The sequence below is a fragment of the Centroberyx affinis genome, unplaced genomic scaffold (assembly GCF_046629955.1).
Source record: "Centroberyx affinis isolate AG114_WGS23_722 - 3 ecotype Tasmania unplaced genomic scaffold, CSIRO-AGI_Caff_v1 ptg000429l_1, whole genome shotgun sequence".
In the NCBI taxonomy this organism is placed as follows: Eukaryota; Metazoa; Chordata; class Actinopteri; order Beryciformes; family Berycidae; genus Centroberyx; species Centroberyx affinis.
The window spans coordinates 1007-18331 of record NW_027279093.1 but is presented as its reverse complement, the minus strand read 5'-3'; the positions used below and the strand labels follow the sequence as shown (position 1 = coordinate 18331).

The 17325-nt window shown below is 43.7% G+C and overlaps 1 protein-coding gene across 1 annotated transcript; it reads right to left on the bottom strand.

Moving 5' to 3' along the window:
• Positions 1-3486: 3486 nt before the first annotated feature.
• LOC139642067 (carboxyl-terminal PDZ ligand of neuronal nitric oxide synthase protein-like) lies at positions 3487-17097 on the bottom strand. The gene is made up of 10 exons (XM_071516772.1): positions 16993-17097; positions 16383-16454; positions 13479-13571; positions 13311-13369; positions 13072-13180; positions 10504-10633; positions 9892-10019; positions 6349-6510; positions 4572-4740; positions 3487-4019 (listed from the first exon to the last, which is right to left on the bottom strand). Exons 1-10 carry the CDS (start codon positions 17095-17097, stop codon positions 3487-3489), a joined length of 1560 nt encoding a protein of 519 aa, XP_071372873.1.
• Between the last annotated feature and the right edge of the window lie 228 nt (positions 17098-17325).

Genomic DNA, 17325 nt, shown 5'->3' with positions numbered 1-17325 from the left:
ACTTCAACATATATGATGAGTAGCCTATATAGTAGGCTTAAAAAACAAAATGAACGAAATGGACATTAAATGAACATGGCAAGTGAGCGTGGCCACATATAGTCTACATGCCGCTATTAAAATACAACAAGCAAAAATAAAATTGTCCACATTTCATTGTGTACATAACTAGAACGTTCAAGAACCCTTGGGTGACTGCATTTGCTGATGCTACTTGCAGGTGTCAGTGGGCCGTAGGAGGCAACGTGTGCTGCTTCAATCCTCTTCCCCCGCTCCGCCTCTCTCTCTCTCTTGCTTCCCCTAGCCACTTAATAGCGCCGAATATGATGGTACTGTATATCTAGCTGTCTTCATCATCAAAAACGTCTTTTGTGAGGTCACAGTGACCTTGACCTTTGACCTTTGACCACCAAAATCGAATCAGTTCATCCTTGAGTCCAAGTGGACGTTTGTGCCAAATTTGAAGAAATTCCTTCAAAGCGTTCCTGAGATATCGCGTTCACGAGAATGGGACGGACGGACGTACTACGGACAACCCGAAAACATAATGCCTCCGGCCACGGCTGTCGCCGGCGCGAGGCATAAAAATCAAGGCCATCCATTAATTTTCAAAATTGTTAGGCCTCATTATATTTTTCTCAAATCCACAAAGCTTTCAAAGATTATCAAGGCTCGCGCAAACTCTGAAATTTAGAGGGTCATTTCCTACTCATTGTTGGCCGATAATCATGAAAGATAACAGGATATTAAAGAGAAAGAATGCAAAATTTCAACTTATACTGCAAAACAGCCTTGATTTGTTCGAGGGGAGATGATTAAATCCCTTATTCTGTGATCGTGGCTGTCTCTTAGTAATAAAGTTGACCACGGTAGGGGCAGCAATAGTAAATCTGCATCAACTTCTCTTCAGAAAGAGAGACATGAAATGATTCATGACTCATCATTAGAAATGTTCTTATAAGCCTCAGGTTCTCATGGATACATGACACACATCTGTTGTTTTAAAGAAGGTGACGTCTGGGCGTGCGTCAACATCATCCACGTAAAGTGGAATTTATATTTGACTAGTGACTAATACATAAAGCGGTCTGATGGGAAGGCAGGAGCATGAATACCAGTAGTGGTTATAAAAAGATGAAAAGAACCCAGGGATAAACATTACACCATATGTACAGTGAAGCAACTGTTTTATCAGATTCTATCAATTCATTTTACTTGGGGATTATAGAGGAACATGCTGGCACAGATTCAAGGGGGAGTGAAGCTACAGTCTATTTTCCTCCATAATCAAGTAAATGAAAGCAGAGGCAGTGTCCTAGAGGCCGCCCACTATCTGTGTCAGCGGCTGCTCTCCTCCAGCGGCAGGGTGTCGTGGCTGGAGGCGGGTGGGTAATGGCTGATATTCCTCACATTTTCTCTGATTATCTGTGGCGTTCCAACATCAAGGTACCGCTGTCCACACAGTGAGCCTAATGGGAGCTGACCCTGCTTAAAGACCAGCGCTGTTGTCCCTCTAACAATAACAGAGAGCCATCACCTTTACAAAGGACCTCCCACACACACACACACACACAGTGCACCATTTTGTAAACCAGTTATAAATACCAACGAGGAAAACATTTTGAAAAGGTCAGCCTGTGGCACTGCCAGGAACTGGGTGCAAGAACTGCTGCTTATTATTACGATAGCGACATGTTTCAGTTTTAATCATCGATGGCTAAATTTCAACAACTGTTGTGCAAGCGATTTTTAATTCACAACAACTGCACGAAATGCAGCGGCTGCAGCGGACACAACATGACACCGGTGGCACACACGGCATTTTAGAAAGGGCATTTAATTCCACAAGGAGCAACACTGAACTAAGTGCACTTCCATTTTCAGTACACTTCACATGAACAGGCATAACCTTGAAAAGAAATGTCAGAGACGGAGAGATAGATGGATGCAGCAGACAGATAGATTGTGAGTGCAAGAGAGGGAAAGAAAGAGAAGGTCAGAGAGGTAATGAGCTTGATAAAAAGGCAAAAAGAGGGAAAGACAGAGCGAAGTAAAAAGAGGAAAAGAGAAGGTGAGAGGGAGAGGGGCGAGGAAGCGATTTATCGATTTTGGAAAGAGCTCAAAGCCATGTCCCCAATACAGTGATTCAAAGAGTTGGCCCGCAGTCAGCTTGGTGGAGCTGCTGGGACAGCTGGCCATTAGAATATGAAGGAACCAGCAGTTGTTAGTGAAGGAAGGCACCGCTGCCTTCCTTCACACTACAGCGGTAGCTATTGTAGAAATCCCCTAAAGCCGCATCTTCCTCTGCATTGGCACTGCGGGATTTTCTAAATAATTCTTCTTAAGGGTGGAGCAACAGTGCAGCAGCAGCATCCCACTACAGCACCACAGCATAATTAATACTTCTGTAATGGCTACAGTTGTAAGGGGCAGAGACTAGCTAATAGCAGCACCTGCACACAGTATGATCTTCCCCTTTGAAACACAGCATTGCCCATCAGAGAATGTACTTTCATGATATAAAACAGGATGGAGAATTGTTTGAATAAAATACATGCTTCATAGTATGCTTTGCTTATGTTCAGTTGGTTAAAACACAACTATTTACATTGTGTTGGACAGAAAAAAAAATCAGTGCGAGATAATACATGCTCATTTTTAAACCCATTTATAATTACAGATTAAGTGTCATAACAAGCACAGCAAGCTTTTAATTTTCACACTCAAAATATATGTATTAGCATATCCATAAAGACTTGGCAAAGGAGTTTTTTTTTTTCCTCACAGTCCTTCATTATAAAACGACAAAGACGACTGTCCATGCTGGATGTGTGTCACAAATCCATAAACACAGACACAGCCACAGTGGAACAAGCCCAGCAAGTGGGGATGGCACCAAGTCAACTCTGAGAAAACAGAGAAAACCAAACTCGTCTAATATACAACAATCATCGACACACACACATACAGTATAACACACATACCGTGTATAACAATCAAACAGATTCAGCTGAGATGCAGACAGGAGAGATTTTCAGAGGGGGGAGAGCGGAGCGAGAAACACCACAGTGTTCATACTGTCTGGCAGTCCGTGGTTTGTTTAAAGCTGCACTAGGCAAAGTTCGTATGTGAAAATACACCCGTCATATCAGCCTAAGAGGAAGAGAAACAAAGAGACGCCGTAGATTCGTTCTGTTTGTCCAAATTAATTTCAGTTAAGTATGGTTACTGGCCGAAAGTACACAGAAAGTGATGAAACGAAACTTACGGGCGGAATACAAACTGCCTTGTAAACAGAAAACAATGCCTGAAACTCTTCACCATCTCCAAACCACCAGAAGAAGAAATTAAGGTCCAAGGAGTGTGGAGTTTACTGATGTCACATTACACGATTTCTGGGTAATGAAGTCCTTCAAACTTTCATCCCCTTCTGCCACTTTGAGTCACCAAAGTGCAAAGTTGCCTAGTGCAGCTTTAAGGGCGCCACTACACAGCCATCTCATCCCCTAAACAGTCCGCTGGGCTCTCTGCGTTCAGCACGTTTAAGAGGCGAGCGCCCCCCTCGGCCCCCCCGCCCTCACCCTGTCCCCAGCTGTCCCGGTCATCACTCTCATCCGTGTTCGATTCGTACTCCGACCCGATCCCCGACTCCCTGAACCGGAGCAGCTCCAGGGCGCCCAGGACCTGCTCCCCCAGCAGCGAGCTCTCGTCCGGGCCACCGTCACTGGGAGTCTCCCCCGGGTCCGGGCCCCGCTCCTGGCCGTCCGGCACCCGGGACGAGAAGCGGAAGCACTCCAGCCGAACGCCGCTGCCGCCGAGCCCCAGGGGGCTGCTGTCGGCGCCCATGGTCCCGGGAGAGCAGGGTCCGGGGAGGCCGGAAACCCAGGCGCCATCACTCATCTGGGGCTGGAGCTGAGCTGGCAGCGGGGCCGAGGACGAAGAGGGGGTAAGGGGGTCACGGGGCAAGCTGGGGGGCTTGGCACGGAAGGTGATCTCCAGAAGACTGTCCTGGGAGCCCACTGCAAATATATATATATATATATATGTATATATTCAGAGAGAGAGAGAGAGAGAGAGAGAGAGAGAGAGATGTATAGGAAGAAACAAAGACACAAAGGACAGAGAAGATTAGCAGTTAGATGAGAGCACATATAAATACAGGGATATAAGAGAGGCGTGAGCAAAGAAGATGAGATTAGAGGGAGCAGGATGACATCTCTGCTGACCTGCTGTAATGTCAGGCTTTGATAATTCATGCCCACATGGCAGCACATTGCCACCGGCTACATGCAGGGAGGGGAGACAGGAGAGCAGCACCGAATCCTCCGAGAGGTCTACCGCAGGATAATTAATAGTATGCCAAAATCGGATAAGAAAAGGAGCGATAAAGAGAGGGAGGACAGGGATAAGACAAGAAAGTGATAAAGAGAGAAAGAGATGAAGGGAGGAAGGGATGATTACAGGGAAAATGTGTCAAAAATGAGTACAGGAGTAAGGATGGGAATAGAGAGAGATTCAAGGCAGGTGGAAAAAACACAAAACAGGGAGGATAAAAGTAGATTGGCGCTCACTCGAGGTTAATTGCCCAGCAGCTTTGAGCTCCAGCTCCTGGATCTGTTTGACCAGCAGGGAGATGTGCTGCAGCAGGTCGGTGTTCTGCTGCAGCAGCCTCTGCACTCTGGCCTGGGCCTCGCTCCGCGCACACACCTCCACTGACAGCTGCTCCTGGAGCACACGCACCTGGGCGAGGAACACACACACATACACGCATGTACACACACTATGGCAAGCCGTTTTAACATCTAATGACTGAGGCTACTATGAATTAAACATATCAGTAACTCAGTTTTGACTAGTTAAGACGTCATATCCGTTATGCAATTATTACTAGTTATAATTCAGATTAAAGAAATCTACAATTCAATTCCAACTGGTCAAATGTTTATTCTTGATATCATACATTGAAAAATGTTAATTCCAGATAAAAGAGATCATTCTTGATATCAACAATTGAATTGTTACTAGTAAAAATATTCATTCTTAATATTCAGTTATCACTAGTTAAAACGTTAATTCTAGATATCTGTATCGTAATTCTGACTAGTTATATTGAATTAACTTTTATAATTGACTTCTCTTCAGCCTCCAATTGTAGATATAGGAATGTGTGTGAATGTGAGCAAGCCAAAAACAGAGATGTGTCTAAAATATCTAGACCCAATGAAATGCTTGAGTTGAGGGAAGAGGCACAGCTTGAGTTCATTAAAACACACAGACAGACTTAGCTGTCCACATTAAGCTGATGATCAAACATTATTTTCTTTTCCCTCTTTATTCCTTCACATTAGATACAATAAATCTCATTAAAGCCCATTGTGTCATTAAGAGGCACCCGCCTAATTAAGGAACAAAGTGACAAGTTGAGTTTGGAGCTTGTTAGCTCAAAGGAATCACTCTCTAATCCTGCAATGATTTTGAGGAAAGGGTTTGTTTTCTCCACAAGCCACAGCAGAAGAAGCAGACTTCCGCTGTATGGAACACCTCTGTCAGTGAAACTGGTCTGAGGGGACCAGGAACGCACTCTAAAATTCAACAAAGCTTCGCTTCATCTTCAAGGGCCTCGAATCAGATGTGTATGATGTGGAAAAAGTTTTGAGGTGTGAATTTAATAAGCTAAAAAGTTTTCCCTAATCTCTACTGTATCCTATTTAACACATCACTGATTGAAAATGGAAAATAGTGCATCCCTCATTAGTGTCCAAGTTAGATGAAAACTGTGACTCCTGGGGCTTTTTTTCCTACTTTCCTCTCCGACTTTTGTTTTATTAATGCCTCCACTGTTTCTGAATTTTTTGTGCCTAGCAAAATAAAGTTTTCTTAGTGTTTTAATTAGAGAACTTAAATGTACATTGTAATACTACAGGGGGGATGCTACAGTTGTGCCTGTGGCTGTCAAACACTGTTTGACAGCCTCTGCTGTTTAAATTCAGTTCATTTTCAGTTTATTACAATGTTGGAGCAGTGTGTTTGCCAACTATTTTAGGTCTATTTTATGTGTAATGTATGTATGTTTGTAGTCTATTCTATGGTGTATGATGTATATATGAGAATGTTTGTAGTCTGTTTTAATTTTGGAACATTCCTTTAAGACATTGCTTTTGTTAAAAAATAAAGCTTTGCATTAAAATAATTTGCACCATTCAGAGCTATACTGTGAACACTGGATTACCTCATCAGGAACACAAAAATCCAGAGAAAAAGCAAGAAAACAGTTATCTTCCATTATACATGTCATGGAGGTGTCTCCCAAAAAAAAACAACTGAAATCTGTGCCTGAGTCTGCAGTACCTGTGCTGAAGCCGCCTGCGCCTGCTGCTCCTGCTGCTCCAGTTGTCTCTGAAGGAGCTGGACCTGGTGCTCTGCGGAGCAGGGGGGCTCCGCCGCCAACCGACCCGACACAGAGGCACCGAGGATGGGGGAGTTCAGCAAGAGGGATGGGTTGTTGGATATCTAGGGCGGAGGTGACAGCAAATCAGTAGCCACTACTACTGCTAGAAGTAGCTTAAAAAGTAATAATCTGTCATATTATCATATAAATAAATGTACTTTTTGCTACTCTCGCTAATTGATATGACATAATTGTGATTCAGCCTATACCCAGTAATTGAAAGCTTTTACATTTGCTGCTAAACACTGTCTGGTAGGTCTTTCCATGGAAAAATCCTCTGGTGCACAGGAAGTGATGCACTTTATGTTTCCAGCAGCAGCAACGATGGTTTGTTTGGTATAAACAGAAGAAGAACTGGGTAGTTAGCATGAGCAGCAATAGCCACCATGGCTGAACAGACAAAGAAAAGAGCGCCACCTACAGAAACTCAAACTGCATTAATAGAAAATCCAAGGAAATAGAAGCCACAGCTCCACCCACACTGTTTGATTGACAGGTGATCTTTGGGAAGTGCAGCACAAAAAGAACACAGCAATGAGCGCTTAGCACCAAAGATGCTGCCAAAATCACAAAAACACAAATCTTAAATCAAGCAATGGAGCAATAGTGCAAAGAAAAACTTGAAAGCAAGTGTGTAGAAACCCATCTTAAGAAGTGATTTAACAGATGACACTGTCCCTGCCGCCTGAGCTCCTGAGGGAGGACACTTCAAAGAGAAGGTTCCCTGTCAGCAAAGGCCCAGTCTCCTTTAGTCTTAAAGGAAAAATCCACCTTCGGATACTCTAACACTGTTATATAACATTGATGTGTGATGTGCAACGCGTTCCAGGAGTTATTTTGTGAAGTGTTGCAATTTATTTTTTTGGTGTAACACACTTTCCACAGTAATCAAAACTGGTTCATTGGCTTGTAATAATAGGGAACCATTTTTGGTGCTATATGGCGCCCATACTTAAAGGCTCTTCTTTGTCATACGCTTCTAAATTGAACCGTAGATGTGCCATATAGCACCAAATGGTTGCTGAAATTTGTATCCTTCATTTCTTACCAACTGCTCAAATGATTCAAACTCAAACTGTGTGCTTAATAAGAATGACACCACTTTTTACAATCTTATTTTCATCAACTGTCTACAGACAGGATTTAATGGATTTCTCCCTATGATTAGTATGATTGTTCAACGTCAGTGCAAATTCGTGAGTGTAGAAAGAAGCTCCAGCTGCGTTGGGAATACCTTATCATTTATGCTTGGCCAGTTATCCACGGGAATAAGAGAAATACACTGGCAAGCAACAAAATGGGCCCAGAAATGCAAGATACATCACCAATAGCTGTTTTTGAATAGTGCTTTTTCAGGTGGATTTTTCCTTTACATCCAGTCCTGACGTCTGAGGGATACACATTTCAAAGTGTGCTTGAGAGGTTTAAAATTGATGGGCACTTTGATGGTTTATGATCCATAAAACAGCATCAAGGGGAGCTCCACATGAGCCAGAAACATCAGTCATACTGTCCGTTGCGTATGTACATGTTTAGTATTGCATACAAATCCCAAGTGCATTGTGAAATGCAGGGTACCATCACTCAATCTAGTTTCAAAGACAGGACAGCTACAGGCAGGATGAGAGGGCATTTTAACGGAGACCCGATCAATGGAGCGTATAAATAGGTCTATAGATTGAACTGGACAGGCTGCTATCAGATGGTTCAGCTTTACTTATGGCTCATGCAATTATGTTGGAGTGCTGTGGGCAGAGAGTAAAGGACAGGGCTTGTATCTGTCATATCCAAGATGGGAGATCAATTGGGTTGTCATTAGTACTGTTTGCCGACTGTGAAGGGCAGTGCATTCACCTGACCTTCAAGTTAAACATGTGAGAGGGAGAAATTGTACTTGACATGAGATTTCACTACCAGTGGGATTTACATCTACATGTAAAATACATTGGATTGATTGGAAGAGATACCGTAAACATATGAGAATATACGCTACCAGTCAAAAGTTTGGACACACCTGATTGAATGTACTATGTTTTTCATTATCTCAAAGCCATTTTGATCTAAAGGTTTATGCTTAAATGCTTGAAATTAGTTTCTTAAACAAATATAAATAGTGAAGTTGATGCTATGTATGATTTTCTTTACAAAGCCTTTGCCTTCCCATCAAGCCAAAGGGCGGCTGCTTTAAAGAATCTAAAATATAAGATAGTTTTGATTTGTTTAACACTTTTTTGGTCACGGCACAATTCCATTTGTGTTATTTCATAGTTTTGATGTCTTTACTATTATTCTAAAATGTGGAACATAGTAAAAATAAAGAAAAATGTGGTGTGTCCAAACTTTTGACTGGTAATGTAAATAAAACCATCTAACCATTTAATTTCCATTAACTCAAAGCGATCAACTCCTCTCGTTGTAATAAAGCTGACAGTACCAGAGAGACTCGATCGGGAAACGAGCTGACAAATATCGGAAAGCAGATCGCTGCTTGTTTGACAACACAGGATTAGCAGAGCGGCGCTAGAGAACCTTGCTGTGTTTTCATCAATAAACCATACGATCCCATCAATATTGAACAAGCCCCATGGAATATTCCTCCGCACACGGCCCCTAAACAAGCGGTCGCTCGCTGTAGCCCTCAGTGGCGTCTATTGATCTTCATACGGCTCCTTATGAGGCCAGACTTTCATCATGTGCCTCTGTGAGCTGCAAGCCTCCCAGAATTGTTTATTTATAGGACTTTTTTTTTCTGAATATTTAGATACACCTCGTCTAAAATCTTAGGAAATATACTACGGCAAAACACGGGCATTGAAGCTGCTCTCAGATGTTGCTGCTGTAGGAATGAATTTAGTAATTGCACCGGGAAACATTTTATTAATCTAATAAATTATTTGTGCGATGTCTGTCTGCAACGAGGAGTCGAATATTGCATATGTTTGACTCTGATAAATGTTCAGCGAAACTTCATGATTTATTCAGTTCAGTAGCAGGATTTGTGGGAATAAAGAGTTATGAAATGTGCTGCACTTAAGTGACTGTGCTGTACAGAGTAATGCTATAACATATTGTCGTCGGGTGAAAACCTTGTGTCTTCAAGCATTACATTCTCTTCTATGGGTTGAGAAACTTCTACAAGCCTTGGGCTTATGGAAACCTTTCAAAGTGCATTGTATAAACTGAAAAAAAAATACACCGTCAAGCTAAAACCAAGGCTGTTTTTCTTGGGTGACATTTTGGAGATATGAGGTTTTCACCCCGACAGCAGCGATAAGTTACACTGCACAGTGTAACTTATGGATAGGGCTTGCTTCATCTCCCTGGGGTTTCCAACACCTCCTGTGTTTCTAAAGGAGAGAAGCACAAGACAGAAGAGTGGGGCTTTTGCAGGAGTGACACCGCAGTGAACCAGGAGTGTATCGACGACGACATACACACACTACCTTCCCGTCGTCACCGAGGGCCTCGTCCCTTTTGCCCCTCTCCGGGTCCGAAGAGGAGACGCAGTCGATGCTCTCCTCGGTCGTGGCCTCAAGGTCGGTCTCCTCCGACAACGCGAACCTCTTCTTAGCTGCGGAGAGAGAGACAGATCGGAGATTTCCACGCAACTCTCGTCACCTTAAGGATTATGGACTGCGACGTTTCTGGAGGCAGGAAGCGAAGCGGCAGGCAACAGGAGCTGGCAGGAGCCCACACACGAGGTCTTTGATCAATGGCTTGCGCGACACACACCGAAAACTGATTTGCCGCAGCAGCAGCAAGGCAAGCTGCTCAAAACAATGGGCGGCGGATAATAACAGCGTTTCCTTGGGAGACGTGCACCCGTGTCACTGTGCGTTCCAGCAGGTGTTCATGGCGTGTGTGTGTGTATGTGCGAGAGAGGGAGGAGAGGAAGAGGGAGTTTGGGGTGTTGGTGCGTGAGAAGAAACAAGGGAGATTGAGTTTGTGTATGTGTGTGTGAGTGACAGAGGGAGAGAGAGGGGAGAGGAGGGGAGCGGGAGGGAATTTGTGTGTGTGTGTGTGTGTGTGTGTGTGTGTGTGTAGGTGTGAGTCACCTGGCACTGCCTCAGTCTCCTCTGTGTTCCCCTCCCCATCCTCCTGGTCGTCGGTTCTTTGCTGCAGGGTCAGCTGGTGACACACATCGAACGCCTGACCCACCGTCCGCACTATCCTCATCGCCTGAGACTGGGAGAGAGAGAGAGAGGAGGGAGGGGTGTGTGTGTGAGCGTGTGAGTGAGTGTGTTGGGGTTTAGAGAGGAGGGCGGGGGGGGGAGGAGAACAGCAGGAGCACAGTAAGGGAGGATGCAAAAAATGAAGGGAAAGCAGCAGGGGAGGAGGAGAGGTGCCGGAGGAGTGGAGCGGGAACAAAGTAGATGGATAGAGGGAGTGTGTGTGTGTGTGTGTGTAGGTAACATTATGAGAGACAGGAGATGAAAAATAGAGTCAGAGAAATAGGAAGGCAATGTGGGATGTAGGTAGAGAGGAGGGGAAACAGGAGGGGGGACAGGGGGAGGAAGGGAGTGAACAAAACGGCAGGTAGAGAGCAAATTAAAGCCAGTAGATATTGATAGCACAGTATTTCAGCTGCTTGGCCTTACCCATCTACTCTACATAGATGCTGCTGTCATCATGATGGATTGGTCTATTTCAGAGGCGGGCGACTTTGATGGTAGTGGGAGTGGAAGAAAATTCTGGGGGTGAGTGGGTGTGTCTGTATGAGTGTGTGTGTGTGAGTGTGTGTGTGTGTGTGTGTGTGTGTGTGTGTGTGTACATAGTGTACATACATAGTGTAATTTGGTTGTAATATCTCAAATATTTGCTACTGGTTCCTAAAATTAAATGCACACATACACACCTGTTATGACAAAGAGGATTGGATAATATGTACCACTGGCCTATTAAGGAATAGCATTTTCAGAAAAGTTAAAATTTCAGCCTGTTTGTACCCAAGGATTTAGGGTATTCAGTTCTATTACAATATACTGCATATGTTAAGCTGATTAATGCATTTTAATGACAATTTTAAGGCAATACTAAAAATTCATTTTAAGACCTCAAAAAACACATCTACATCTAGATGTATTGAACATTAAATAATTTGTGCTATTGTGTGATTTGGGATAGCTCTGTGTTGAACATAAAAAAATTTGGAAAATCATATTCACTGATTTCAAGGACCCTAAACTCCTCCCTGACTTGAGATTATGTGTTCTTCTTCTGTGACCTCTAATTATAATACATTTATATTGTTTGTTTTTGCCTATTTTATTCTTTGGTATTCCTGCTTTAATGAGGGTCTGGCATTGTTGTTCTTTTTGTGTTTTTGTGTATTTTATATCCTGTAAAGGACTTTGTAACTCTGTTATGAAAACAGCTATGCAAGTAAAGTTCCTTATTATTACATAGATGAAATATTCATCAATGTTACGTTTAAAATTTGAGAACTGGTGCCTCTTAAACTGAACATAGAGGCACAAAGGATTGATTTGGCCTGTGAGACACAGCGCTTACCATCCCTGGTAGATTTCAAGGCTGGCTTTTTTCATAAGGAGCCAGTTAGTGGGAGCATCATGAATCCACTGGAATTAAACATTATCCTCCATGTCCTTGCCCAATCACACTAAAGGTGAATTGTTTTGCTTTCTGTATAGACTAGCGGCAGAAGGCTGTTAAAATATATTTGGTGCTGTCTGACTCTGACGATCCTGCCACATGACAGTCAGTCATTACGTTGGTGAAAGCCAGCCAAGCTTAAAACACAGTCTTGTGGAGTGAAGGTTCAATGCGGAATAGCAAAAAATAACACAGATATAACAGAAGTCATTGCTTTGCTCCATCGACATGATGTTACAAGTCGTTAATACGTAAAATAGAGAATTATGTTTAATTTAGCCGATAAAAGAATGTAAAATCTGTGAGTTTAACTGTAAGCTCTCCCTGCTTTCCTGATGCAACGCTTCAGCTAGCTGAGCGAAAGGCCACGCTGCAGATGCATTGAGTTGACATCTAAGCCCTACTGGGCCGCAGCAGGCCATGATGAAAATAAATCAAATGTTGTGTATCAGCTGGTCCATCTCCGCCTACTGAGCCACATGCTTGGTCTGGAATCCCAAGATAAGGCTCTCCGGCCTCGGGGAGGCAGCGAGGCACCGCTGCCTGCGTCTCTGGCAGTGTGGTGGGTGGTAGCAGTCGTGAACATGTCATTAAGAGCAGAGTTAAAAACCCCCTCTTCTTTTCTCTTCCTACCAGAATGATTAGTATTCAGCTTCACTAAGTCACTGTCTGTCTGGTATCCATGGTGAAGGGATGGGAGTCAAACTCACTGGTGCACTGTCTTTGTTACGGCAGAAAATTGGCTCTGCTTGATATGCAGATATGGGGGAGAGGAACATGCCTTTCATTTTCACAAGCATTTTACCATAAAGCGCATGATGAGCAGTGTCTCTCAAATTAATTGGGGGGTGTGTGTGGGCCAACAGCAGAAAACATCTTTGTGACAACGAGTGTAATATCAAGCTATGTGCTGAATGTACTGCATGGAGCTGTAAATGACATGTAACGAATGACTGGTTAATAAGGGTTTGTGGATGTGCATCTTCAGGTCCTAAGGGAAGGCAGCCTACCTTCCTCTTGGACTTGAACACATTGCAGCGGAAAATGTTGCTCTGTCCGTCTCTCGCTATGTAGCTGAAGATCTTCAAGTCTTGGGCATCATGTGAGACATAGAATATCCTGAGGAGACAAGACAACATCAGATCAGGTCAATTGGGTTTTGCAGAGCTGCTTGTTTGACTACTGTCTCACAATTATTGCTTTAATATTATCTATGTCACTATTTGAGTTAAGGAGGTAGAAGCCCTACCTGTAGATGGGGTCCTGTGTCACCAAGACTGTACTGTCGTCCCATGACCACTCTTTCCTCTGTCACAGTGGGAAAACACATGGGTTGAGAACGACAAAAGACTCCCAAAAGACAAAGCCTTTGAAACCACATGGTATAAAATCAAACATTAGATTTTGCAGAGCTGACCTTTTTCTTTTTACGCAAAATCACCCGGACGCAATCAGTAGATACGACGATGTTGACTTTCTTCTTCTTTACATTCTTCAATTTGAATTCATACTGCGGGAAGGGAGACGCATATTCAAATTAACATTTAGGTTTCCAAAAATGAATTCAAGCCCACTTGATCATTATGCTACATGGCGTGGCTGCGATTAAATGTCACATCAGCACCACAGAGACAGAGCTCTTTAGGAGAAGAAAAATGGTATATTGGAAAAGAGAGAGGGCCGGGGCGTTTTGACAGGTGGATATTTTTGACTATCTTCTTCTCGGGGGAAATCAGAGATTGAGTAAACACGAAGTCGTCCAAAGGCAGAATAAAACTGTCAGTTTGTGCCTCTCGGAGCTGTTTAAGTTTTCAAAGGCCGAGTTCCCAGAGGGAGGCAGACATGTGTGGGACACTTTCATCCCTCTTCATGATTAATGTTACAGGCTGCACCCTCTGCCTCCCATGCGGGCAAGACACCAAATATCAGGACCAAGAGATCTGAGAACAACCCACATTTATGTGAAATAAACATGCCTTGCTTTGAGAAACGCGGAGTGCAACATCAGATGATTAATAGATCAGATGAACTTGTGTGAAATCAGGACAGCTCACTCTTTCCTCAGCAAAACCAGTTGTCACCCATATTGCGCAAGAGGCTCGGATATTCTCTCTGCCGTCGTTCCTTTCATTTGTGTGAAAATAATAACATCATCCTTTTTTTTCCTCAGCTGTCTTCTCGCTGTTTTCCTGACATCTCAGAATGGAGGAGGAGGAGAAGAAAAGGGTACAATTCTCGCTAACAACAGAACAAGGCAAATTGCATCTGTTCATGTTATCCCCAATCAATCCGGAGGGCTTCGTCCCTACGCCTGTGATCTGTATGACAGCCGGGGGAAACGCAGCTCACTAGAGGTTACAAGGTACACCGCTACTTGATATTCCTTGTCCTACGCTCTCATCCAGTCCATCTATCTTGTTGTTGTGTGGGAGTTTTCTCCACACACTCCCAGCAGCCTGGAGAACGGCCGCTCGGGTGAAGGACACAACTACCATATGGATTAGGCTCTGTCAGGGCATCTGTGTGTGTGTGTGAGTGCAAATGAATTCACACAAGCTCGTTTGTGTGTGTTTATGTGCATCCTTGTGTGTGTCATCCAGGCTAATGCCACCTCCATGCAAACTGGGACGACAAGGCCATCCATCTCCATCCGCTCCTGGCAGAGGGCAATGAAGTGGAACATGGGAGGTGTGTCTGCCACATTTCCATGAGCATCAGCATACAGCAGCCACGCTAACTCAGAACAACACTGGCCCCCGAGCAAAATAATACATAATACAGGATGTATCAACACACACACCGCGCCTCTAGTCTCATCTCTGTGCAGCTGTAGGTTCACTTTTAACTTGAAATGTGTGTCTGGTTTGGAACAATCAGAAGACGTTTTCCACCAGATGCGTAAACTCCTAATTACTGTGCCGGTACAGCGCTCACAAACAACCTGACTGTTTTATAGACTTGCTTTTATGTGGGGTTTTTTTTATCTCGCCCACTGTTAATCTCGGGTCGGGATTTCATTTGCTAATTTACATATTTGCTTCTTATTTTTATCTCCTCAGTACCTTCTGTGCTATTCTTGTTTTTATGCTTTCCTGTTAACCGCTGTGTAAACTCTACTTTTAGATAAGAGCTAGATATTATTTATTTATATATTCTAATGATTTATTAAATATATCCACGCACTGGATTCAAGCTCCCAAGCCTTAATGTTTTGACCAACAAACTCTTCGCCAGGCCCGGGCTTGCCTTGAATCCAGTGTGTGGGTACATTTTTCCATTTGAGCTGACACTGTCTGCTTGTGTGCAAGAAAATGTTTCATGACCCGGGCACCCAGGCAAATCCTTGGTAATGCATTGTAAGACAAATTGCATGGCAACAACGACAGGAAAAACCAACCAGTTTTTTCTCAATTCGCTACAATTTGTTTATTTTCTTTTAGAGGAAATTCAAAGAGACAGCGTCACTCGAAGCCACTGGCCAAAGCCAAAAGGCCATTATACTGCACTGTACACGAGGGATGAAGATGAAGTCGTTTCTGGGTGTCGTCGGGGATCTGGCTGACCTCTGAGTGACACAGTGGTGCTTGGCTAGATTGGATGTAACAGCTGACAAGGCAGCTAAATCCTCTCTTCAGTGTACTTCTCTGTAACGCTGCGGTGATATCTAATGACAACAAGGCATCCCATGGCCTTGTCTAGCCTCGTCTAACAGGACGGCGTCGAGAGATGTTGGTTTTTTACTTTTACAGCGTCTAATATAAAGCTGCCTGGTGTATCTCTCCGCAGCCAGGAAAACAGAGATGTCCTATGAATCTTACAGTGATTTAAATGACTCTGACAGCCTGCCAAACCCTGTGTAAAAAGAGGATGCTGAGGTGAGTGAGGATCCTTCAAGAAAACAAGCGAGACATGAAACGCATAGGGGGGAGAAAGAGAGACAGAGAGAGAGACAGAGGGAGAGAGAGACAGACAGAGGGAGAGAGAGAGAGAGAGTGAGTGAGAGAGAGAGAGAGAGAGAGAGAGAGAGAGAGAGAGAGACAGACAAACAGAGACAGATAGATAGGGGGGAGAGAGAGACAGAGAGAGACAGAGGGAGAGAGAGACAGACAGAGGGAGAGAGAGAGAGAGAGAGAGAGAGAGAGGGAGAAGCCTGAATGAATTAAGGATGAAGTATTTGCAATGATAAACATCATTATAAGCATGGACACCATACGTTTCCCATTCATATGGGCTGGGCCAGTGCTAATGTCTGTTCAGAACATTAACAGAGTCTCAGGTTCATCTGACTGGTTCAGAGAAGTCACTGATTTAAGTGTCTTACTCTTATTCTCCTCATTGCAGCAACTATCTCCATTCGGCTGCCCGGACGACCCACCTCCAAACTGCCAATGTACTGCAAAATTTAAGAGACAAATGGAAAGATTTGCAAATTGAGGGAATGAATGCCACTGATAACTTGAGTTGCAGCAGATTTATTTCCATTGACAGCCTTCAAATCATTTTTTTTAAGTAGGCTATTCCCTTCTAAAATGTATGGTAGGATTGTTCTGAAGGTTATCCAAAATTGCAGAATGGAAATAAATCTGCCAGCACGGCCAGGTAATCAGTGGCACTAATGTCACAGCAAAACTTTAAAATGTCATGAAGCTATTATAAGGTCAAAAATGCACCACAAAAATTCAACAGTAATACCATAGGAAATAAAAAATCCCATAAGTAGGTATGATAAGGTCAGTATAAACTCACTACTGAGTACCACAGTCACACTATAAGGAATGTTATAGAAATAGTGATTTTTCCTTAGTGTAGCGGTGAAATGCATGAAGGATACGCACAGCCTGTCATATCAGTATTCGCTATATTATAAGCCGTTGGGCTGCCAGCCTAATAGATCAATCCTGCTGAAAGTATCTGTTGCAGAAGGTCCCTACCTTTGCCTCGAAGCAGACCCCATGCTGAAACACCTCCTCGTTGTGCATGGGGATCCTCAAATCATGCGCATCATCCACTAAATTATACTTCGTTACCCCTGGCATCGCTTTAATGATAAATGAGTTGTTCCGACACTTGTTTTACTACAGCGCTAGAGACCTGCACACAAATGACGCGCATCTCTCCCCCCAGCAGCGCTGCTCCCACATCGCACTCTCATTGGAGCGACGCGTCACTCCGGAGGTCATCTGGGTTGAGCCACCGGTCGCGACAGATTGATTGGTTAATGAATTCAATTAACGCTGATCGTTGAGCGGTTTCCCGCAGCTCCC